General features: G+C 43.8%; 1 protein-coding gene across 1 annotated transcript in view; it reads left to right on the top strand.

Annotated features, from left to right (window-relative positions):
• Positions 1–24119, top strand: part of ARHGAP31 (Rho GTPase activating protein 31) — a 115680-nt gene that overhangs the window by 76126 nt on the left and 15435 nt on the right. The window contains exons 6-10 of the mRNA XM_057696265.1: positions 494–636; positions 13249–13447; positions 15564–15688; positions 21215–21277; positions 23069–23644. Of these exons, the coding sequence (XP_057552248.1) occupies positions 494–636; positions 13249–13447; positions 15564–15688; positions 21215–21277; positions 23069–23644 (1106 nt within the window). The remainder of the gene's footprint in view (positions 1–493; positions 637–13248; positions 13448–15563; positions 15689–21214; positions 21278–23068; positions 23645–24119) is intronic.

Here is a 24119-nt window from a genome sequence, read left to right as displayed (position 1 = left end):
ACTCTGGAACCCAGAGATATTTTCTGGCTATAACCAGGATGTGGCCAACGTTATGGGTTTATATGTTAGAATTTACTGAAAAGGCCTTTCTGGGTCTTCGGGGCTCCTTTGCTTTTGGTGGTTTTGGTGGGTGGGCTATAACTTGCATCAGCTGCTTCATATGACTTCATAAATGATGACCTGCCTTTAGAACCATTGTGTGGAGGTGGAAGAAGATCCTGTGAAGAAAAAAATCCATTCCTCTATATTCACTGATATAGTGTTCACAGTTTTGCAATGTATAATATCGGGTAACTGTTTCCAATTTGTTCCGTTTGTTGGGCTTCACAGCTTTGGGAGAGGCCTTTTAATTGATCTTAAAGAGTTAACATAATACAAATGAACAAACGATACACTTAGCAACTGGGGACTTGTCCCAAAGGCCCACTGGCTCCCCCTTATGCTGCAGCGGGTGGGGCAGACATTCACTGAATGTGTTTCTTCCACGGTTCAGGTCCAAAGAAATTGAAGCCACTGGTTGCAATGGAGATGCTGCCTTCCTTGCCGTTCGGGTCCAGCAGGTGGTGATTGAATTCATCCTGAATCATGTGGATCAAATCTTTAACAACGGCGCACCCGTGTCTCTGGAGAACGATGGTAAATGACTCGTCCTGGCATATACCCTACCAGTCCACCCTTCTTTGCCTTAGGCACAGGGCGCAGGAATAAGTTAGGGTGGGCTGGGATCTAGCTCTCAGGGTCCGCTGTGTGTGTGTACTGCCTACACTGCGTGTGCGTGTCTGGGGATCCTGCCCACATCCACGTGTGCCTGTGCACCAGAGGTGTGGTGTGTGTGCATGTGTTTCTAGCATGTTTCTGATCGGTTGTGTACATGGCCTATCACGTGAATGTGGCGTGGGGAACTGGAATACCATTCTGTTGCTTTTAGTGAGTTCCTAAACTCTTCCAGTTATTATCTAGAGGCACTGGCAATGTTCCTCTAACTATTAGATCTCATCTTTACTTTCAGTATGATATTTCAGAAGTCTTAGGTGAACGACTTAAGAGGCAACCTGTTTATACTTGCATATGTATTCAGAATGTCTTCTCTTCGCAAGCATTTCTTTTTTTTTTAATTGAAGTATAATTGATTTACAATATTGTGTTAGTTTCAGGTATACAGCAAAGTGTATACCTATATTCTTTTTTTGGTTCTTTTCCATTATAGTTTATTGCAAGATAGTGACTATAGTTCCCTGTGCAATATATAGTAAATGATTGTTAATTTTATTTTTTTTAATATATTTATTTATTTATTTATTTTATTGGCTGTGTTGGATCTTTGTTGCTGCACACAGGCTTTCTCTAGTTGCGGCGAGTGGGGGCTACTCTTCCTTGTGGTGCGCGGGCTTCTCATTGCAGTGGCCTCTCTTGTTGCAGAGCATGGGCTCTAGGTGCGTGGGCTTCAGTAGTTGCGGCACATGGGCTCAATAGTTGTGGCTCACAGGCTCTAGAGTGCAGGCTCAATAGTTGTGGCACACGGGCTTTGTTGCTCCATGGCATGTGGGATCTTCCTGGGGCAGGGATCGAACCCGTGTCCCCTGCATTGGCAGGCAGATTCTTACCCACTGCGCCACCTAGGAAGTCCGATTGTTGTTTATTTTACATATAGTACTGTGTATCTGTTAACCCCATACTCCCAATTTATGCCTCCCGCCTTCCCCTCTGGTAACCATAAGTTTTTTTCTATGTGAGTCTGTTTCTGTGTTGTGAATAAGTTCATTTGTACTATTTTTTAGACTCCACGTGTAAGGGATATCATATAATATTTGTCTTTCTTGCAAGCATTTCTTGAGTACTTACTTTGTTCTGCCCTGCACTGGGCGCTAGGCATTCAGCAATGGGTGTGTGTTTGTGGGTGCGTGTATGCAGAGACTAGCTAGCATTGAAACCCACTATGTGTGAGAAACATGTAGCTATTTCGGGCTGGATGTGATGCAGTGCAAGATATGATGTTTCAGTCCTGTCGTTCTTGTAATAACATAAGTAACCCTAGGAATGCATTGGTGTTGGTTTATGCTGCTTGAACTCACATGAGCCTAATTTGTAAAAAATAAAAAATCCAGCTGATCCGTGAGCCTGGTAACTACCATTTGTGTGGGGGTGATTTTCCAGTATTAGCATGTGTCTTTTGAAGGGAGGGCTTTTGAAGCAGAGATTCCTGGACCTCATCCCCAGAATTTCTGATTTAGCATGTCTGGAGTGCTGCCGAAAATCTGTATTTCTAACAAGTTTCCAGGTGCTGCTGCTGCTGCTGGTCAGGGTCCACACTTGGAGAACCAGTGGTGTATGAAAGCTGTATCTGCAAAATATTTGTATTAGCTGATCAAAGCATTCCTTTCTAGTTTGGCTAATATACTTGAGAAAATCAATTATAACCATCAAAGTAGTCAATTGCAATTAATATCAGATTTGGATTTCTGGTAGAATCATTCTCAACCCGTCCTGTCCTCTGTGTGGTTTATGAGCTTTCTTTTAAAATTCACATACCATAAAATTCACCACTTTAATCATTTTAAAGTGTACAATTCAGTGGTTTTTAGTGTATTCACAGAATTGTGCAACCATCACCACTGTCTAATTCCAGAACATTTTCATCACTCCAAAAAGAAACCCCACACCCAGTAAGCAGTCACTCCACATCTTGCCCTCCTGCCAGACCCTGGCAACCATTCATCTCTTTCTGTTTCTGTGGATTCTGTCTCTTCTGCACATTTCACATAAGTGGAATCATACAACACGTGGTCTTTTGTGACCGACTTCTTTCACTCAGGGTATGTTCTCGTGTATCAGTATTTCTGTTTTTTATGGCTGAGTGATATTCTCTTGTATGGATATACCACATTTTATTTATACGTGCATCAGTTGACGGACATTTGGGCTGTTTCTACTTTTTGGTTATGATGCTGCTGCTCTGAAGTCATGTACAAGTTTTTGTGTGAACGTGTTTTCAGTTGTCTTGACTGTATACTTAGGAGCGGCTGACATTTATCGTTAACTCGCACGTTACAGACGTATTTTTTATTGTAAGCTATATACATCCTTTTTGAAAGTAAATAAGAAATAATATGCTTTCATTCATTCATCCTTTTGAGTCAACCGATAATTTATTGAGGGCTTATTCTGTGCCAGGAACTATGGCAGGCATGCCATATATATCATCTCATTGTCTCATCACAACAACCATCATAAAGTTATCAACCTTATTTTATACATGAAGAACCAGAGAACCAGGAAAGCTTAGTAACTGGTAGGACTGAACATTGAACCTAAATCTTCCAGCCTGTGCTCTTTCTTTACCTGGTGCTGCCTCTGAAAGGAAAACATAGGAAAACAGACAAATAAACCATTGTGGAGAATTAATGACTTTTGGGAAATGTGCTTCTTGCAAGCAAATTCCATCCATGACTGTTAGTGTTAAGGATGTTCCTAATTCCAACCTAAAAATGCCTGTTCTCTTCCTGACCATTGCCTTGATCAGCTTTTGTCCTGTATATTGAAACCCAATTTTCTCTTGATCCTTTAACTCTATTTTTTTTTTTTTTTTTTTTGGCTGCATTGGGTCTTCGTTGCTGTGCACAGGCTTTCTCTAGTTGTGGTGAGCGGGGGCTACTCTTTGTTGCAGTGCGCAGGCTTCTCATTGTGATGGTTGCAGAGCATGGGCTCTAGGTGCACAGGCTTCGGTAGGTGCAGCACACAGGCTCAGTAGTTGTGGCACCTGGGCTCTAGGGTGCCTGGGCTCCAGTAGTTGGGGCTCATGGGTCCTGGAGCATAGGCTCAGTAGTTGTGGTGTACGAGCTTAGTTGCTCCACAGCATGTGGGATCTTCCCAGATCGGGGATTGAACCTGCATTGGCAGGTGGATTCTTAACCACTGCGCCACCAGGGGCGCCCTTGATCCTTTAACTCTTGATTGCCTCCAATACCTATTATTCAGTGTATTTCATTTAAATGTTCTCATTATGAGTTCTTATTGACTTCAGTACCATACTTAATGTTTACACAAAATAGAATAAGTCATACCCTCTGGAATTTGAGATTTAGAAAGAGTTCTGTTTCAAACTGGAAAGCTTTTAGAAGTCATAGAATCCAACAGCTTTAATAGATGAAAGCAATGAGGCCAGAGAGAGTGTGATATGCCCAAGGTTTATTAAAGCATAAATATGTACTGAGCACCTCCTACATGCCAGGCACTGTTCCAGACACTGGGGACACATTAGTGTCCAAAACAGCAAAGCCTCTGCCCTACGTAGAGCTATGGTCTGGTTGGGAAGACAAACAATAAATAAGTTTACAAATAAATACATTATCACTTCAAAGACAATAAATGCCATGAAGAAAGTATAGCAGGGTAATGTGATAGTCGGTGACATGGGGCTGTAATTTTGGTACAGAGTGAACATAGCCTCTGAGGAAGTGATCTTTGAACTGAGACCTGAATGATGAAAGGAACCAGTCATGGGAGGATCTGGGGGAAGAATATTCCAAACACAGAGAACAGGGAGTGTAAAAGCCTGAGGTGGAAAGGCGCTCATCGTGTGGCAGAAAGTCAGGCGGTGTGGCTACAGAAATGCAGTCTCCAAAGTGGGATGCCCCACCCCAGGGGGCACCAAAGACCAAAGTACCAAAGTATGGGTGTTGGAAGAAACTATTTGAATTTTTTTTCCACTGGTTTTATTGGATACCTGGTAATTTCTCTGATGTTGTGTGTTTTCTATTACACCATACACAAGTACAGTGGTCTATATGTATAATTTACAAATATATACATGTATATAATGGGACTATACATTGAAAAAAAACTTTACTGTATATTTTTATAGACCACTGGATCAGTGGGCAGAGAGGAGAGGGAAAGCAGATGGAAGGTCCTGGTTGGTCATGCTAAGAGTCTGGTTTGTTCTCTGTGCTGGGGAAAGCACTGGAGGTGTTTGAGCAGGGCGTGTGGGATCTGAGCATCTGGATTGCTGTGTGGAGCAGAGACTGAATGGCTGGAAGCAGGGAGACCAGTTAAAGAGCAATGCTAGAAATCAAGAGGGAAATCATGGTGGCCTGGACTGTAGATCTTCCTCAACTTATGATCAGACTGCATCCCAATAAACCCATCATAAGTTGAAGATATCGTAAGTCGAAAATGCATTGTGGGCTTCCTAGGTGGTGCAGTGGTTGAGTATCCGCCTGCCAATGCAGGGGACATGGGTTCAATCCCTGCTCTAGGAGGATGCCACATGCTGCGGAGCAACTAAGCCCGTGAGCCACAACTGTTGAGCCCATGTGCTGCAACTACTGAAGCCCACCCTCCTAGGGCCCGTGCTCCGCAACAGGGGAAGCCATGGTGGTGGGGAGCCCGTACACTGCAGTGAAGAGTAGCCCCTGCTTGCCACAACTAGGGAGAGACAGTGTGCAGCAACGAAGACCCAACACAGCCAGTAAATAATTTGATACACCGATGGTGTAATTTGATACACCAACGTTCAAAACAAACAAAAAACAAATGAACGTTTGCAACAAAAAGAAAAGAAAATGCATTGAGTACACCTATCCTACTAAACATCATAACTTAGCCTAGCCTACCTTAAAGGTGCTCAGAACATTTGCATTAGCCTACAGTTGGGCACAATCATCTAACGCAAAGCCTATTTTACAACAAAGTGTTGACGCGCTCATGTCATTTATTAAATACTGTACTGAACGTGAACAACAGGATGGGTGTATAGGTACAGAAAGGTTATAAGCGTGTTACTTGTTTATCCTTGTGATCGTGGCTGACTGGAAGCCGAGGTTCCCTGCCGCTGCCCCGCATCACAGGAGAGTATTATACAGAATATCACTAGCCAGAGAAAAGGTCCAAATTCAGACGTCAAAGTATAGCTTCTTCTTCTGGGAGCTAATGGTGCACTCTGGAAGGGCTCACGCCAATGAGCACTTCTCAGAACCCCTGCTGCCAGTGCCCCTGTCTCCTTGGTGAGCCACAGCTGCCCCCCATCTCTGCAGGCAACCCTCCAACACTAGCAGAGCCTGGAATTCAGAATTCCCTAAGATTTTACACAGGTTACTTGCATTTTATATTAGAACCGAAGCATTTGTTGAAATCTAAGCAGTGATCCAGGGCCAGAGCAATGCAGAACTAGGCATCTTCCATCTAGTGGCTGCTCCTGAGGCAACAGTGCAACATTAAATAATTTAATTTTTAAGAATATATGTGGTTCTTTCTATGAGCCTCAAGCAATACAAATTTACTTTAAAAGACTACCAAAGAGAGAAAAAGATGGCGGCCAAGTAGAGAGACGTGGAGTGCATCCCTCTCCACAGATGCATTGGGAATGCACGGAAGGACACAGTCATTCCCACAGAGAACCAGCTGAACACCAGCAGACGGCCTCGGACACCGGAAAGGGCTGCGGAGAACCTGACATAGCCGACTGAATATTCGTCTAATCCAATACTTGGACATTAGTCTGAGGCTTGGACAGTCTTCTATAAACACCTCTATCACCAGGACAAGCAACCCCAAAAGCTTGGACAACCATGAGGAAACAAAGAAACACCATGCAGGCAAAGGAGCAGGAAAAAAACCCACAAGACCAAATAAATGAGGAGGAAATAGGAAAAATGCCTGAAAAAGAATTTAGAGTAATGATAGTAAAAATGATACAAAATCTCGATAACAAATTAGAGAAAGTACAAGAAACAGTTCATAAGAACTCAGAAAAACAAACAGCAATGGATAACAAAATAACTGAAATTAAAAATACTCTAGATGCTCTAACCAGCAGAATGACTGAGGCAGAAGAACGAATAAGTGAGTTGGAAGATAGAATGGAAGAAATAAACGCCACAGAGCAGGAAAAAGATAAAAAAATAAAAAGACTAGAAGACAGCCTCAGAGACCTCAGTGATAACCTTAAACGTACCAACATTCGAATTATAGGCATCCCAGAAGAAGAAGAAAACAAGAAAGGGTCTGTGAAAATATTTGAAGAGGTTCTAGTGGAAAACTTCCCCAACATGGGAAAGGAAATAATGAACCAAGTCCAAGAAGCACAGAGAGTCCCATACAGAATAAACCCAAGGAGAAATACACCAAGACACATATTAATCAAACTAACGACAATTCAACACAAAGAAAAAATATTAAAAGCAGCAAGAGAAAAGCAACAAACAACATATAAGGGAAAACCCATCAGGATAACAGCTGACCTTTCTACAGAAACTCTGCAGGCCAGAAGGGAATGGCAGGATATACTGAAAGTCCTGAAAGAGAGAAACCTACAGCCAAGAATACTTTACCCAGCAAGAATCTCATTCAGATTTGAGGGAGAAATCAAAAGCTTTCCAGACAAGCAAAAGTTAAGAGAATTCAGCACCACCAAACCAGCCTTACAACAAGTGCTAAAGGAACTTCTCTAAGTAGGAAACACAAGAAAAGGAAAACACCTACAAATACAAACCCAAAACAATTAAGAAAATGGTCATTGGAACACACATGTCAATAATCACTTTAAATGTAAATGGATTAAATGCTCCAACCAAAAGACACAGACTGGCTGAATGGATACAAAAACAAGACCCTTCTATATGCTGCCTACAAGAAACCCACTTCAGACCAAGGGATACATATAGACTGAAAGTGAAGGGATGGAAAAAGATATTCCATGCAAATGGAAGTCAAAAGAAAGCTGGAGTAGCAATACTCATATCAGACAAATTAGACTTGAAAGTAAAGACTATTAAAAGAGACAAGGAAGGGCACTACATAATGATCAAGGGATCCATCCAAGAAGAACATATCACAATGGTAAATATCTATGCCCCCAATATAGGAGCACCTCAATACATAAGGCAAATGCTAACAGCTATAAAAGGGGACATCGACAGTAACACAATTATAGTGGGAGACTTGAACACCCCACTTACATCAATGGACAGATCATCCAAACAGAAAATAAATAAAGACACACAAGCTTTAAATGACACATTAGACCATCTCGACTTCATTGATATTTATAGGACATTCCATCCAAAAACGACAGACTACACTTTCTTCTCAAGTGCACACGGAACATTTTCCAGGATAGATCACATCTTGGGTCACAAATCAAACCTCAGCAAATTCAAGAAAGTTGAAATCATATCAAGCATCTTCTCAGACCACAACGCCATGAGACTAGATATCAATTACAGGAAAAAAACTGCAAAAAATACAAACACATGGAGGCTAAACAATTCACTATTAAACAACCAAGGAATCACTACAGAAATCAAAGAGGAAATCAAAAAGTATCTAGAAACAAATGACAATGAAAACACAACAACCCAAAACCTATGGGACGCAGCAAAAGCAGTTCTAAGAGGGAAGTTTATAGCAATACAGTCCTACCTTAAGAAACAAGAAAATGATCGAATAAACAACCTAACCTTACACCTCAAACAACTAGAGAAAGAAGAACAAAGAAACCCCAAAGTGAGCAGAAGGAAAGAAATCGTAAAGATCAGAGCAGAAATAAATGAAAAAGAAAGGAAAGAAACCATAAGAAAAATAACTAAAACTAAAAGCTGGTTCTTTGAGAAGATTAACAAAATTGATAAACCATTAGCCAGACTCATCAAGAAAAAAAGGGAGAAGATGCAAATCAACAGAATTAGAAATGAAAAAGGAGAAGTCACAACGGACACCTCAGAAATACAAAACATCATGAGAGACTACTACAAGCAACTATATGCCAATCAATTGGATAACCTGGAAGAAATGGATACATTCTTAGAAAAATACAATCTTCCAAGACTGAACCAGGAAGAAATAGAAACCATGAACAGACCAATCACAAGTACAGAAATTGAGGCAGTGATTAAAAATCTCCCAACACACAAAAGCCCAGGACCAGATGGATTCACAGGCGAATTCTATCAAACATTTCGAGAAGAGTTAACACCTATCCTTCTCAAACTCTTCCAAAATATTGCAGAAGGCGGAGCACTCCCAAACTCATTCTATGAGGCTACCATCACCCTGATACCAAAACCAGGCAAAGATGTCACAAAAAAAGAAAACTACAGACCAATATCACTGATGAATATAGATGCAAAAATCCTCAACAAAATACTAGCTAACAGACTGCAACAACACATTAAAAAAATCATACACCACGATCAAGTGGGGTTTATCCCTGGGATGCAAGGATTCTTCAATATACGCAAATCAATCAACGTGATACATCATATCAACAAATTGAAGGATAAAAACCATATGATCATTTTAATAGATGCAGAAAAAGCTTTTGACAAAGTTCAACATCCATTTATGATAAAAGCTCTCCAGAAAATGGGCATAGAAGGAAATTACCTCAACATCATAAAAGCCATATATGACAAACCAAAAGCCAACATTGTTCTCAATGGAGAAAAACTGGAAGAATTCCCTCTAAGAACAGGAACAAGACAAGGGTGTCCACTCTCACCACTGTTATTCAACATAGTTTTGGAAGTGTTAGCCACAGCAATCAGAGAAGAAAAAGAAATTAAAGGAATCCAAATTGGAAAAGAAGAAGTAAAATTATCACTCTTTGCAGATGACATGATACTATATATAGAAAACCCTAAAGACTCTACCAGAAAACTGCTAGCACACATTGATGAGTTTAGTCAAGTAGCAGGATACAAAATTAATGCACAGAAATCTCTTGCATTCCTATACACTAACAACGGAAGAGCAGAAAGAGAAATTAAGGAAACTCTCCCATTCACCATTGCAACCAAAAGAATAAAATACCTAGGAATAAACCTGCCTAAGGAGGCAAAAGATCTGTATGCAGAAAACTTTAAGACATTGATGAAAGAAATCAAAGATGACATAAACAGATGGAGGGATATACCATGTTCCTGGATTGGAAGAATCAACATCGTGAAAATGACTGTACTACCCAAAGCAATTTACAGATTTAATGCAATCCCGATCAGATTACCAATGGCATTTTTCACAGAACTAGAGCAAGAAATCTTACGATTTGTATGGAAATGCAAAAGACCCCGAATAGCCAAAGCAATCTTGAGAAGGAAAAATGGAGTTGGTGGAATCAGGCTTCCTGACTTCAAACTATACTACAAGGCCATAGTGATCAAGACAGTATGGTACTGGCACAAAAATAGAAAGGAAGATCAATGGAACAGAATAGAGAACTCAGAAGTAAGCCCAAACACATATGGGCACCTTATCTTTGACAAAGGAGGCACGAGTATACAATGGAAAAAAGACAGCCTCTTCAATAAGTGGTGCTGGGAAAATTGGACAGCAACATGTAAAAGAATGAAATTAGAACACTTCCTAACACCATACACAAAAATAAACTCCAAATGGATTAAAGACCTACATATAAGGCCAAACACTATCAAACTCCTAGAGGAAAACATAGGCAGAACACTCTTTGACATACATCAAAGCAACATCCTTTTTGACCCACCTCCTAGAATCATGGAAATAAAATCAAGAATAAACGAATGGGACCTCATGAAACTTAAAAGCTTTTGCACAGCAAAAGAAACCATAAACAAGACTAAAAGGCAACCCTCAGAATGGGAAAAAATAATTGCCTATGAAACAACGGACAAAGGATTAACCTCCAAAATATACAAGCAGCTCATGCAGCTTCATACCAAAAAAGCAAATAACCCAATCCACAAATGGGCAGAAGACCTAAATAGACATTTCTCCAAAGAAGACATACAGATGGCCAACAAACACATGAAAAGATGCTCAACATCACTCATCATCAGAGAAATGCAAGTCAAAGCCACAATGAGGTATCACCTCACACCAATCAGAATGGCCATCATCACAAAGTCTGGAAACAACAAATGTTGGAGAGGGTGTGGAGAAAAGGGAACTCTCCTGCACTGTTGGTGGGACTGTAAGTTGGTACAGCCACTATGGAAAACAATTTGGAGGTTCCTTAAAAAACTACAAATAGAACTACCATATGATCCAGTAATCCCACTCCTGGGCATATACCCAAAGAAAACCATAATCCCAAAAGAAACATGTACCATAATGTTTATTGCAGCACTCTTTACAATAGCCAGGACATGGAAGCAACCTAAATGCCCATCAACAAATGAATGGATACAGAAGATGTGGCATATATATACAATGGAATATTACTCAGCTATAAAAAGGGATGAGATGGAGCTATATGTAATGAGGTGGATAGAACTACAATCTGTCATACAGAGTGAAGTAAGTCAGAAAGAGAAAGACAAATATTGTATGCTCACTCACATATACGGAATCTAAAAATGGTACTGATGAACTCAGTGACAAGAACAGGGAAGCAGATACAGGGAATGGACTGGAGAACTCGAGGTATGGGAGGGGGCGGGGGGTGAAGGGGAAACTGAGAAGAAGCGGGAGAGTAGTACAGACATATATATACTACCAACTGTAAAATAGTCAGTGGGAAGTTGTTGTATAACAAAGGGAGTCCAACTCGAGGATGGAAGATGCCTTAGAGGACTGGGGCAGGGAGGGTGGGGGGGAATCGAGGGGGGGGCATCAAGGAAGGGAGGGAATATGGGGATATGTGTATAAAAACAGTTGATTGAACCTGGTGTACCCCCAAAAAATAAAATAAAATAATTAAAAAAAAAAAAAAAAAAAAAAAAAGACTACCAAAAAAAAAAAAAAAAAAATATAGCTTCTACTGGATGCATATTGCTTTCACACCATCGTAAAGTCAAAAAATTGTAAGTTGAACCACTGTTTGAGTTGGAGACCGTCTGTGCCTGTTAGCAGTGGAAAGGAGGGAAGTGGCCGGATTCAGGGTATATTTTGGAGGTAGAGTTGCAGGACTTGCTTATAGGCTTGCTGTGGCGGGGGGTGGGGGTGGGGGGTGGTACATCAAGGAAAGGAATGAATGAAAAATACCTGCTCCGGGTTTGGCTTCCACAGCTCGGTGATCCATGGTGCCATTCACTGACTTGGAGAGGGTGGGAGGAGGTTCCAGATTACAGATACGCAGCAAATATCACCAGCTCTGTTATGAGATGTAAAGCTGGACGTGCCTATTGAGCATCTAAGCAGAGACAGTGAAGAGGCCTTAGGATACTGGAGCACAGAACCAGGGCAGAGGTTGGTGCGAGCCTTCCTGACCCTCCAGTGTATGTTTTTCTCATTGTTCCAGTTGCTCCGAGAATGCTCCAACTTTTTAAGTAAACAAGTAAGTTAAAAAAACCATAAATAATCTAGGATCTATGGACAAATATTGAGAGTAAATTAAATTTAAATATTTTTAATCTCCTTTGGATTAAGTCAGAAAACTGGGTTAAAGTTGGAAACTTTACTGAACAGTCTTTTGGATCACAGATCTACCTAACTATAGTCCTGCTGAACGATGGCCATGCTCTCTCCCTGGAAACACCCCAGAGTCCCGTGCAGACTCTGTTTTCTACACGGCCCTTTGTCAGTGGTTTTATTTCCCTCTACCCAGAGAGGGTCATGCTCTGCAAAGAGAAATAGTGCCATTAAGGTGCTTTCTGCAAATGAGTTGAGTCATATACCAAATATGATTTCACAGTCTCAAGTGGTCCATGTTATCCGTGAGTCTCTTCACACCTTCCAAAGTTACAGAAAACTGGCAAGGTTGCCAAAAGACTAAATAGAGGCACACTTAGACCTTTCTTTTTACTTAGATCAGGGTGGCCCAGCTTTGACACTGCTGCATTTGAGATATAAGGCTAGGTCATCTCAGGAAAGGTGAGGCTCGAACCTTAAACTGCCTTGGAGCTCGGGTTCTCCAGCCGCCAAGAGGAGGGGCAGTCTCCCGCCCGGCCCTAGCTGAGTGTGCTGAGTGTGCACACATTCCCACCTATCCAAAGCTCTAGGTGGTTCCCAGGGGCAAGTACCCCCTACTGTTACTCTGACCCAGGGTAAATCCTTAATATGTGTGTTATGTGAGTGAATGAATGAAGGAAGGAAGAGTCCATCTCTGAAAAGTACGGGACTGTGGGCTGCCTTCTGAAGCCCCCGTGTGCCCTGTGGCTGGTCTGGCCAGGAGGGCTGCCCGATGCCTGTGTGCGGCCTCTGCCCCAGACCCCACCATGCCAGGAGAAGCCCCTGCCAGGAGGTCAGGGATCCAGGGGCTGTGGATGCGGGTCCGGCCAGACCCAGTGCCCAGGCCTTCTCCCAGGAGGACTATGAACTCTTCTCTTCTTTTTACAGAAAACCGGCCCATCATGAAGAGCCTGACCTTGCCAGCCCTCTCCCTGCCCATGAAGTTGGTGAGTCTGGAGGAAGCTCAGGCCCGGAGCCTGGCTACCAACCATCCTGCTCGGAAAGAAAGGAGAGAGAATAGCCTGCCTGAGATCGTCCCTCCCATGGGCACCCTCTTCCACACTGTCCTTGAGTTACCAGACAACAAGTAAGTGGCCTCCTTCCAGACCCTGGGGGATGCTTGGGTGGGGGTGGGGACAGAGATGGAGATGCTTGGGGACAGGGGAGGCAGCGACGGAGTCAGAGTCGCAGGGCTGTGATGGCAGCGCCGGCTGGGGATGTGGTCTGGGCTGGGGGGAAGGAAGCATTCCAGAAGAGAGGAGAGCTGTCTCCACGACATGCACCAGCGGCTGATGCCTTCACTCACTGCCCCAAAGTCATCAAGACCTTGATCTCCCCGCAGAGATCCCTGGTACCATGGTGGGCTAGGGCTCATAGGTGTCCAGAATCATTACTAAAATCCTTTACTCCTTAGGTTAGCCAAAATAGGCTTGATATTTTCAAAAGGAAGGTTGCTAAAAACAAAACCTTGGCCCCCTCCTCCCAGCCTTCGCCTTCATGGGACATTACAAAAGGCACAGAGGTGAAGGGAGGACAAGGTGGCAGAGAGCGCCACTCTGGACTGAGAGCTCCGGGAACCGGCACCTGGGGACGCGCATCCCGGCTTCTGCTCCTCCTCTCTCACCTGTCAGAGCCCTCCCTCCCTTCCCAAAACAGACCAAACACCATTTTCATTCATATCTTTCCTCACTTCTTCTCACTGATTCCGGGGTAGCCCTGGTTTGCACACATCCCTCTCGCACCCTTACCCTCATGCCCTGCTGTGGAAGGGAGGCGGTGACTGAAGCAGAAATCCTAAATTCTAGGCAGACAGTAGGTAGAGGAGCTGAAAGGCAGTCTTTTCCCTGGAGAGTGTCCTCCTCACTGTTTGGTCAGTGAAAGGAGGTATGAAAACAGACCTCTCAGACCACGAGTCAGTGTCCTCTGCACGATGGCAAGGCTGTTTCCCTCTGGTGGGGGAAGGAAGAGCGCCGCCACATTGCACAGGGGAGGGGGCACCGGTCACACTGTGTGCTCTGGGAAGGGCACCTGGAACGCACCTGGCAAGACACCCTCCGTTTCCCGGAGTGCACGGAGGACGGTGCTCTCTCTCTCTCTCGAGGCTGAGCCCCACGCTCCTCCCCCTAAATCCCTGGAGAATAAGACTTCCACCCAGGGGTCAGGAAGAGGAGTACCTCTGAAGGACAGTGAAGTTCATGTTCTCTGTGCCTTCCACCTCACCTGGGGTGCAGCATACCTCAAGGTATGTGATCCTGTAAAATCCACCCCAAGGCCGAGTGCTTGAAAACATCAGGCCAGATCCAACAGAAACCACTAAGCACTGCAGATCTATCTCTGATTGATTGTAAAAATGTGCTGGGCTTGAGATCTGGATGTTGTATGAGAACCTGCAGAGGAAAGGTCCTTTGTAGAGCCTACAGGCTGCAGGGTTTCATCCCGGGACGTTATGAAGTCTGATAGCCAGGCCAGCCAGAGCAGGGCAAGGCCTCTGTGGTGACCCCTCGTGGCACCAGCCCCTCTGGGCCCAGTCTAGCACTCAGATTTCCCTGCTTCATCAGGGAAATGCGAGACAAAGCCAGAGACACAGTGCCCACCCTCTGCCTTTCCCTGCAGGGACCGCTGACCACACCCGGCAGCCTGCAACTCTCCCAGGCCAGGCTCTCTTCCAAGTTGCTTTCACATCCATCCCCTTTCCAGTCCACTGAAGTCTACCCCAGCCCTCTCCTCACCTGTGGATGTCCCAGTAATGTGGCTGCAGTGCAGGGAGCATAACAGGACTGAGGTCGCCAGTCTTCAGTGTTTACCCCTGTTTAAAAAAAAAAGGTATCTTTGAAAACCCAGGACTAAAGTGCTCACCAGAATTCCCGGAACTGCGGTTACCTGTGACCTCTGAGTCTGCTACCGACCTCTGAGTCTGCTACCGACCCCTGCCTCATTTTGCCTCCACCCCTGCGTTTAATAGCACATCTCTGCCCCTTCTTCTGGGCAATGTGGTCCTTTGCCCTGACTCATGAAAACCTAGCTTGGTCATCATGGGCACCTCCAGACAGAGTGAGAGTCAGGCTTGGATTTCAGAGAGGAATTTCCTGACATGTCAGAGCTGTTGATAACTAAGAACATGTCTGGGGTATTCTTTCTTAATGTAAAAGTCCCATTGAAATAGTTAGTTCCCAAACTAACCTCCTGTGGCTTGGCTCCTTTAGAAGAAAGCTCTCCAGTAAATCAAAGAAGTGGAAATCAATATTTAACCTGGGACGTTCTGGCTCAGACTCCAAATCAAAGCTGAGTAGAAATGGGAGTGTATTTGTGAGAGGACAGAGGCTCTCAGGTAAGAATCAACAGCAGTTATGTTTATAAGAGAGATATATATATATATTTTTTTTTTTTCAGTTCTGTTTCTTAAGTCTTCGGTTTGATTATGTCAAACTCACTAACCCTGAAAGAGAAACTTATAAATTAACTGGAGTCTTTTTGGTTTTTTTTAAATAATTTTAGATTTACAAAAAATTTGCAAAAACAGTACACAGAGAACCCATATATCCTTCACGCAGCTTCCCCAAATATTAACATATTAGATAACTGTCATACATGGTCAAAACCAGAAATTAATAGCAATATAATACTGTTATATAATGTGCAGACGTTATTTGTATTTGGCCAGTTGTCCCACTGATGTCCTTTTTCTGGTCCAGGATCCAGTCCAGGAACATGGCATTGCATTTAGATGTCATGCCTCCTTAATCTTCCAACCTAGAGCAGCTCCTCAGTCTTTCTGACCTTGACCCTTGGGAAGAGTTTTGGCCGTTTATTTTGTAGAATATACCTCAGGTTGGGATTGTCTGATGTTTTCTCATGGTTAGATTGAGGTTATGTCTCAGTGTGTCGTATCAAGGGGCACATGAGGTCAGTATTTCATTGTTGGTAATGTCAACCTTGAGCACTTGGTTATCTACAAGGTTTGTCCCTGTAAAGTTGCTATTTTTTTTCTTTGCAATTAATAAGCAACTTGTGGGAGACATTTTCAGACTATGCAAATATCCTTTTTCTCATCATACTTGCATCCATGAATTTTAACATCCATCAGTGGTTCGTGCCTGCAACAGTTATTACTGTGGTGTTTGCCAAGTGGTCATTTTTCCATTTCCATTATTCCTTCTACATTTATTCATTGAACTCTACTATAAGGAAGATCTGTCCCTTGTGCCCCAGGGTCAGGGTCATGATTTTTAAATAGGGATGCTGCCCTGTGGGAATTATATCTGAGTAGTGAATACGAATTGATGCAGGGGGGAATTGAGGGAACCCGTATGTGATGGGGAATATAACCAGTCCCGCTGAATATTGTGTCAGAAAGAGAAGGCCAAAGAAATGTGCCACGACAGTGTTATAAATTGAAAGCATGATTTTAAAAAAATGAGGGCTGTAGTTATAAAAGCAAGTAGTAAAAGGCAAATGTACGAATGTAAGGAGCAAAATTGCTTGAATCCTAGTTTGAAAGAAAAAAGACTACAGAAGGTAATTTGGGGGACAAATAGATTTGATTTTAGATGATACTGAAGAATAGTACATTTTCTTAGTGTGCTGATGGTTCTTAGGAGATATATGCTAAAGTTGAAGTATTTAAGGATGAAGTGTCAAGATACTGAAACTCATTTTCAAATGATTCAGCAAAATATATGTACGTAGGTAAATAAATAGATAGATAGAAATAGATAAAGTGAACATGTGGCAAAATGTCAACCTAGGTGATAGGTTTAGGGGTCTTCAACTTTTCTGAATGTTCGAAATTCTTAACGATAAAAGATTTGAGAGGAACAACTAATGCCTATAGGAAAAAATGGGGTAATAATTTTAAGGCCCTTCCTCAAGTCCAGTGATAATTGTACTCCAAGGATCATAAAGCACAGATGTTAGAAATTGTCACACTGACCTGTTGGAGTAATGAGGGATGTCATGGTATGGCAGGTGCAGTGGTTTAGGCTTTAAGTAACAGCAAATCCAACTCAACTGGCTTATGCAAGGAGGGACTTTACTGGGACACCCAGATGTAGGGAAGACTTCAGGGGTGGTTTAGTACAGTGGCTCTGTCTCCATTTTTCCATGTTTTCCTAAGCTATGCCCTCCTCTGTAGGTCAGCTTTATCCCCAGACTGGCTTCCTTTGCCGCCACTAAGTGGCTATAGTAGTTCTAGGCTTTACCTTTGACTTTTACTACGTCCAGGAGAAAGAACATCATTTCTGGTAGCTTGCTCCTAAGGACAGGGACCCTTCCTTCCCAGAAACCCCAATTAAGTGTCCATCTGCCCCCTCCCTCCACCCCACGATGGTAGCTTTCACTGAGTCGCATAGGTCAATCCCTATGGCCAAGGGAGTGCCCTGTGCTGATTGGCTTAGGCCTGGGTTCCTGAACCAATCACTGGTATGAGGAATGGCATTACACCCCTGTGTGAGGAATGAGATGTACCCAAGACGTACAGGGTTCTGTGAGAAGGGGAGAGGAAAATGGATTCTGGGTAGACATCTGCAATATTCATTAGCTGGTGAAAAAATGTCTTTCACAAAATGACAAGATAGCCAGGTGAAGAGAGCAGGTTGCTATAGGTATGGTAGATCGGATACAAATCAGATATTAGGATTCTCAAAGGACAATTGGGGGTGGGGGGTACTTGGCAAGAAACTCCTGATCTGATAATAAATTCGTTGAAGCACATCAGAGAGAACTTCGGTTACAGGATCAGTGACACAGGGAAAGAGGTTCACCAAGTAACAAGAAGTTAAAAAAAATAGAACAAAACAATCGAGTAAAAATAGATTAAATGATTTACTTTGATCTTGACTTATGAAGATTTCCACCTCCATGTGGTTTTCAAAAGGAAGAAGCCCCAGGGACTGGATCAAACACTGCTAAAACTCACAGAATGTGCAGGATGTCCCTGGCCAGCCTCTCAGCTTGGCTGCAGCTCAGAATCACCCAAAGCAGCTCTGCCTCAGGAGTTCTGGGGGGAAGTCAGAGTACTGGGAATTTTTAAAAAGCTCTCCAGGTGATTCTGATATGCAGCTAGGGTTGAAAACCACTGCTATCTCATGCATAAACTAATCAGAGACAGTTCCTCAAACTGGCTGAATTTTGATGGGATGCAGGCGTGAAATTAAAGAACCATCAGCGGCAATATAAGTGGCTCTCTGTGACCTTGACTATTTCCCAAGTGGCTGCTTTTTACCAAAAGAGTGTTGCTGGAACCCTAGAAACTAAAGACTGGGGAGGGGAGGGAGTGGGGAGCCTTCTGGTCATAACCCACCAGCGTGGTTACTGTAAATGCCACGTGGCCTTGCTGTTTGTTGAAATATGGATGTGCAGAAAGAAAATCAGTGGATTAATGTATTTATTGACAAATAATTTTTAAAATCTTTTTTAAAAAACTCCATAGTTAAGAGCATTTAAAAAATTGATTCGCCATGTATATAGTATTGGGTTTTTTGGTGGTTTTTTTTTTTTTTTTTTTGGTGTGGAGGGGGCAGGTGAAGGGATGTTTAATCATGTTTAGAAAATGGAACAAAAATAGGAAACGCTAAAGGATAAGAAAACCTTGGGTACTGACTGAATGGAGATGCACAAACTTGGGAGTCTCCCAGACACTGGTGTGCTGGAATTTGTATATTATCAAACAGGAAGATTCCAAGGAACCCTCCAAAGTGAACTCCTCTGAGTAGGGAAATAAAGCCATAGAGATAATCCAAGAGAGGGGAACTCAAGGACCCAAAGAAAACTGGTGGATGTATTTCCATGAAGCCAAGGTCCCAGGCAGAAAAATATAGTCTGAATACAGTTAGCCCTCCGTATCCGCGGATGCAGGACTTATGGGTAGGGAAGGGCGACTGTAGTACACCGTTATATAAGGATCTTGAGCATCCGTAGATGTTGGTATCCGTGGGGGTCCTGGAACCAATCCCCCGGAAATACCAAGGACGACTGTACTGTCATGGGCCAAGGAGCCCCGAGTGCTTAGTTACTATCCAGACAAGGATCCAGGGAATTCTCGGAGACTGTTCCTAAAAGCAGCTACTGTGGCCGCCAGGACCACAAGGAGCTGCATTGTCAGAAAGAGGGTCCAACAGGAAAGCTGAACACTGATGGCCCTGCAACCAGAACTGTTGCCCATCTTCCATGACACTCAGGGTCACCCGGTCACTACCCTGAAGGGTGATCCATGAAACCCAGAGGAAGGCTAGAAATGCAGCAATGCAGCTCCTGGAAAACAAAGGCAAAATCTTGTCTCAGAATACACAAGTGGAGAGTTCCCTCATGGTCTAGTGGTTAGGATTCAGCGCTTTAACTGCCATAGCCTGGGTTCAATCCCTGGTCAGGGAACTGAGATCCCACAAGCTGCATGGTGCAGCCAAAACAAAAAGAACACACGAATGAAGGGAGGCTGGTCACGCAGTTTTAGAAAGTCATTTTGCAAACTTGTGGGAATAGTCGATCTTCCAAGGATGAGAATTCTGGCTTACCTCTGGAAGTAAGGAGGTGGAAGGCAACTTTGGCATCACCAGGGCTTTGTCCTTCCAGAGCCCAGTGGGACCCCGGCAGAGAGCCCGGGAGGCCAAGGGGCTAATTCAGAGCCTCTCAGAAGGAGCAGGGTGTGGAGCAAGAAGGAAAAAAATGAACTTTAAAAGAGGGGCAAAGCAAGTGTGAGTTAGGGCCCGATTTGGGTTAGGGCCAACTCTGAGTGCTTCTTGTAGAACCATCTCCGGGGTTCACCCTTGTTGCTGAGCCCTCGTTTATCTTGAATAACATCAACAGTAATAAATAATAGTTACTTCTTCTCAAGCATTTACTCGATTCTAGGTTAATACACCCTATTTTACATGCATTACTCATTTCATCCTCACAACAGCTCTACTTTGCCTCCTTTTCATGCCAAAAAAACTGAAGTTTCAAAAAGGTAAGTTGTTCATCGGAAGTCACACAGCCCAAAAGTGGGAGAATTGGGATTCAAAGCCAGACCTGTCTGGATCCAGAGTTACCCTAAAGCCATAAGTCCTGGGGCTCCCTAAAATGCCGTCTCTCCCCTCCTAGCAAGTTTAACCTGGAAGGAACTACCTTCCAGCCAGTTTGGCTTCCTGAAAAGAGATGAAGTTTGTGAAAGTGCCTAATCCTAGGCCTGCAATGATAAGTTTTTATTTATTTAAACCATACTTTTCTGAACACCTGCTTAGGTAGCTTACAAAGATGCATAGCGTCTACCAGGCACACAGCAGGTGCTCAAAAAAGGTTTGTTTGGTTGGGATCTGCTCCAGGGTGTGAGGTTGGTGGGTGAGAGCATTGGGAGAGCAGCCAGGCTGCAGAACGCTCTCTCTCTCCATGTGGGACAAAGGTGACACAGGGCAGAAAGGGAGAAAAGCACCTCTGGGCCCTCTCTCCTGTTGTACCAGATTCCTGGGTGTTGGGAGACGTGGCTGAAGGATCCTGCCGTCTGGCCTGTCAAATAGGAGGGGTTGCCTGGAGACCCATGGATTCTACTCCATGGATTTATCTTTGAATCTTTTCTGTGCAGTAGAATTGGGTTCAGGACTCCTCACTTGCTAATAGCTATGTGACAAAATTGTAATTTACCTTTACCTGTAAAATGTTAATAAACCTCTGATCTGCAAATGCCCAATTTTTATAAGGTCAGTCCCATCAAGAAAGTGGAACATCTAAGGTGGAGTGGGGAATATTTTCCAAAGGGGAAAATTATAAAAACTTGCATAACTTTCCTAAAGGAATTTCTCTTTTGTACTTACGCCTGACCTATTGTTCCAAATACTTTCTCCGAACAAGCATTCATCGGGGATATTTTTTCTTTTGTCTTTAGTGGAAAAGGCTACTATCCGACCAGCTAAAAGCATGGACTCGCTGTGCTCAGTGCCCGTGGAAGGTGAGGTTTTACAGCTGGATTCAGAACTGGGGATTACCACTGGGAGCCTGGCACTCCCACACCAGACTTAGCTTCATAAACCTCAGAACCTGCTCTGCTCCGGTCAGGATCACGCATAATCCCTCCCTGACCCTTCCCGAACTCGGGGGGGTGGGGGGGCTCCCTTAGCAGTAACTGCCCCTCCTCTACGAGGCCTCTTTCTCCAGCCTTCCTCTCAGCACAGCCTCTTTACATTCAGTCCTGAACCAGGTAAAAGATCAACTCCTGAAAAATAAGGCAGAAGAGGCTCCCCGCCAGGGCATAAAGAAGAGTTTTGAATTTAGGTGTTTCCGTAGGCGTTAGCTTCATTGTGTTTGTCCTGATTTTGAGTGGGGAGATTTATCCATTCCTTCATTCATCAGTAAACATGGACGGGCACCAGCCTGGCACACAGCTCGTTGGAAGCGATGTGGGTACAGTTGCGTGCCAGGTGACACCATCACCAGGGCGGCACCTCACCATGTTAGTTCCTACAGCTCCAGCCTGAAGGGCTGACTTGCCTGTAGCCCTCGCTTCTGTCTCTGTGAAGCAGCCAACAAGCCCGGCTATAACGTGCAAGACACTGGTCGGTCTTCCCTAGCAGCAGAGTGTCTACACTCCCCCATATGCATGCCATGACTTTCGAATCCCTTTAATCCAAGATATTTTGCTCTTTGATAAATGAGGCCGCCTGAAACAAAACAGAAAATCTGTAGAACAACTTTCAAAAAATAATTTCTAAACGTGTAAAATATTCAATGAGATCTTTTTAAGCTGGCTAGATCCTTTTAGCATTTTCTCACCTTTATATTCATCAATTTGCTTGGTTTTGAAACCTCTTGGGGTCAGTTCTTGCCCAGGTTAGCAGGATTTAATATTTCAGAAGCTAAGGAAACAAAACAAAAAAACCCACCAAAAGCTAGGTCATCACTTCCGTGGCCGTTGGGCAGGTTACCTAACCTCTCAAGTCTCGGTTTCCTCATGTGTTAAGGGAGATACAGAGTGGTTCCTAAGAATTGTAAACCTAATGTTACCTAAGATGTAGCACTTAGGTACAATGCCTAGTTGGGGATGATTTTCCAGATTCCTGGCAGTTTGGTTGTTGTCTCCCGGCTTATTTATTTCCCATACAGATTCTTTCTCTTCTTTGCCTTCACTTCTAAGTCAGTTAGGAACTCACTCCTCACAACTGTGCTTTCTAACATTTAGATAATTTACATTTCTAGTTTCTCATCCTCTGAATCAGCAGGTGGAAGCCTGGGAAAAGGCAGAAAGGTCTAGCTGAGGACAGCATTGGTTTCCTCTCTGGGAAATCAAATCCCTGTTTGGGTTCAGCTGCCAGAGAGAACTTAATAAGTTTTAAAGTTTTAAAATGAAACAAGATTCTGTTATTTTGGCCTTTTTGTCTTCTCCTTCATTTTGAGCAAGCATCATTCTATCATCTCTCGTAGTCTTTTTATTTTTTCTTGATCTACATTTAATGCTTGGTGGATGACTGCTCTGTGTAGCAATTTCATCAGTCTTTCTTTTGGAAACGGCTCTACCTGCAAAGTTTAAAACAGATACGTAGGATACAACAGCAGATGGTTCTATGGGGGCATTGTGACAAAATTCTCTGCACATAAGATGTTTCCTCTTGTTACCCGAATGTTATGTGCCTGTCTTTATCAGGGTAGCTGTGCCCCGATTAGCATGCTGCGCCTGCCCTCACTGGAAGGCTGTGCGGTGATGTGTGCTCAGGCTGCTGACCACGTTTGTCTGCTTTTTCACCAGGGAAAGAAACCAAAGGAAATTTCAGTCGAACAGTCACCACTGGTGGATTTTTCATTCCAGCGGCGAAAATGCACTCTACTAGCACTGGCAGCTCGTGTGACCTCAGCAAGCAAGAGGGCGAATGGGGCCAGGAGGGGATGCCGGCGGGGGCGGAAGGGGGCTTTGACGTGAGCGGTGACCGAAGCCAGCTGCAGGGCGCTCAGGCCCGGGCCCCACCTGAGCAGCTGAAGGTGTTCCGACCCATCGAGGACCCGGAGAGCGAGCAGACAGCCCCGAAGATGCTGGGTATGTTCTACACCTCAAACGACAGCCCCAGCAAGTCTGTCTTTACCAGCAGCCTCTTCCAGATGGAGCCCTCTCCCCGTCACCAGCGCAAGGCCCTGAACATCTCCAAGCCCTTTGCTGTGTCCGTGCCACTCCGCGTGTCGGCCGTCATCAGCACCAACAGCACCCCATGCAGGACCCCCCCAAAGGAGCTACAGTCTCTTTCCAGCCTGGAAGAGTTTTCTTTCCAGGGCTCAGAGAGTGGAGAGTGGCCCGAAGAGGAGAAGCCACTGGGAGCTGAGACTTCCACAGGTACAGCAGGGGAGAGGGTCTCTTTCCATTGCAAGAGAGGAAAAACCAGACTTAAACAGAGTGTGCAAGGCAGTATAGTGAAGTGGTTAAGGCTGCGGGCTCTGGAGCCAGACCACCTGGTACAAGTATAGCCTCAGCCATTTTGTTGTACAATCTTCAGCAAGCTTACATAACCACTCCATGCCTCAGCTTCCTGATCTGTAAGATGGGAATAATGGTAATGAATATTAAGTTGTGAGTATTAAATTAGTTAATAGATGTACAGCTCTCAGAACAGGGTCTAATACATAGTAAGTATGCAGTAAATGTTACTTTACCTATTAGTATTATTTTATCCATTAACATAGTGAGAAGGCAGGAGAGAAAGCTCACAGGATGGAACGCAGAGCTGGAATTGGGGATTCAGCTCTTCCAGACACAATCCACCCATCCCACGTTTCTGCCTCACATCTGCAGAGAACATGGCTAGCAGCCC

Source organism: Hippopotamus amphibius, chromosome 10, assembly GCF_030028045.1.
Source record: "Hippopotamus amphibius kiboko isolate mHipAmp2 chromosome 10, mHipAmp2.hap2, whole genome shotgun sequence".
In the NCBI taxonomy this organism is placed as follows: domain Eukaryota; kingdom Metazoa; phylum Chordata; class Mammalia; order Artiodactyla; family Hippopotamidae; genus Hippopotamus; species Hippopotamus amphibius.
Note: the sequence above shows the minus strand (reverse complement) of the source record. Positions and strands in the feature narration are given on the sequence as shown.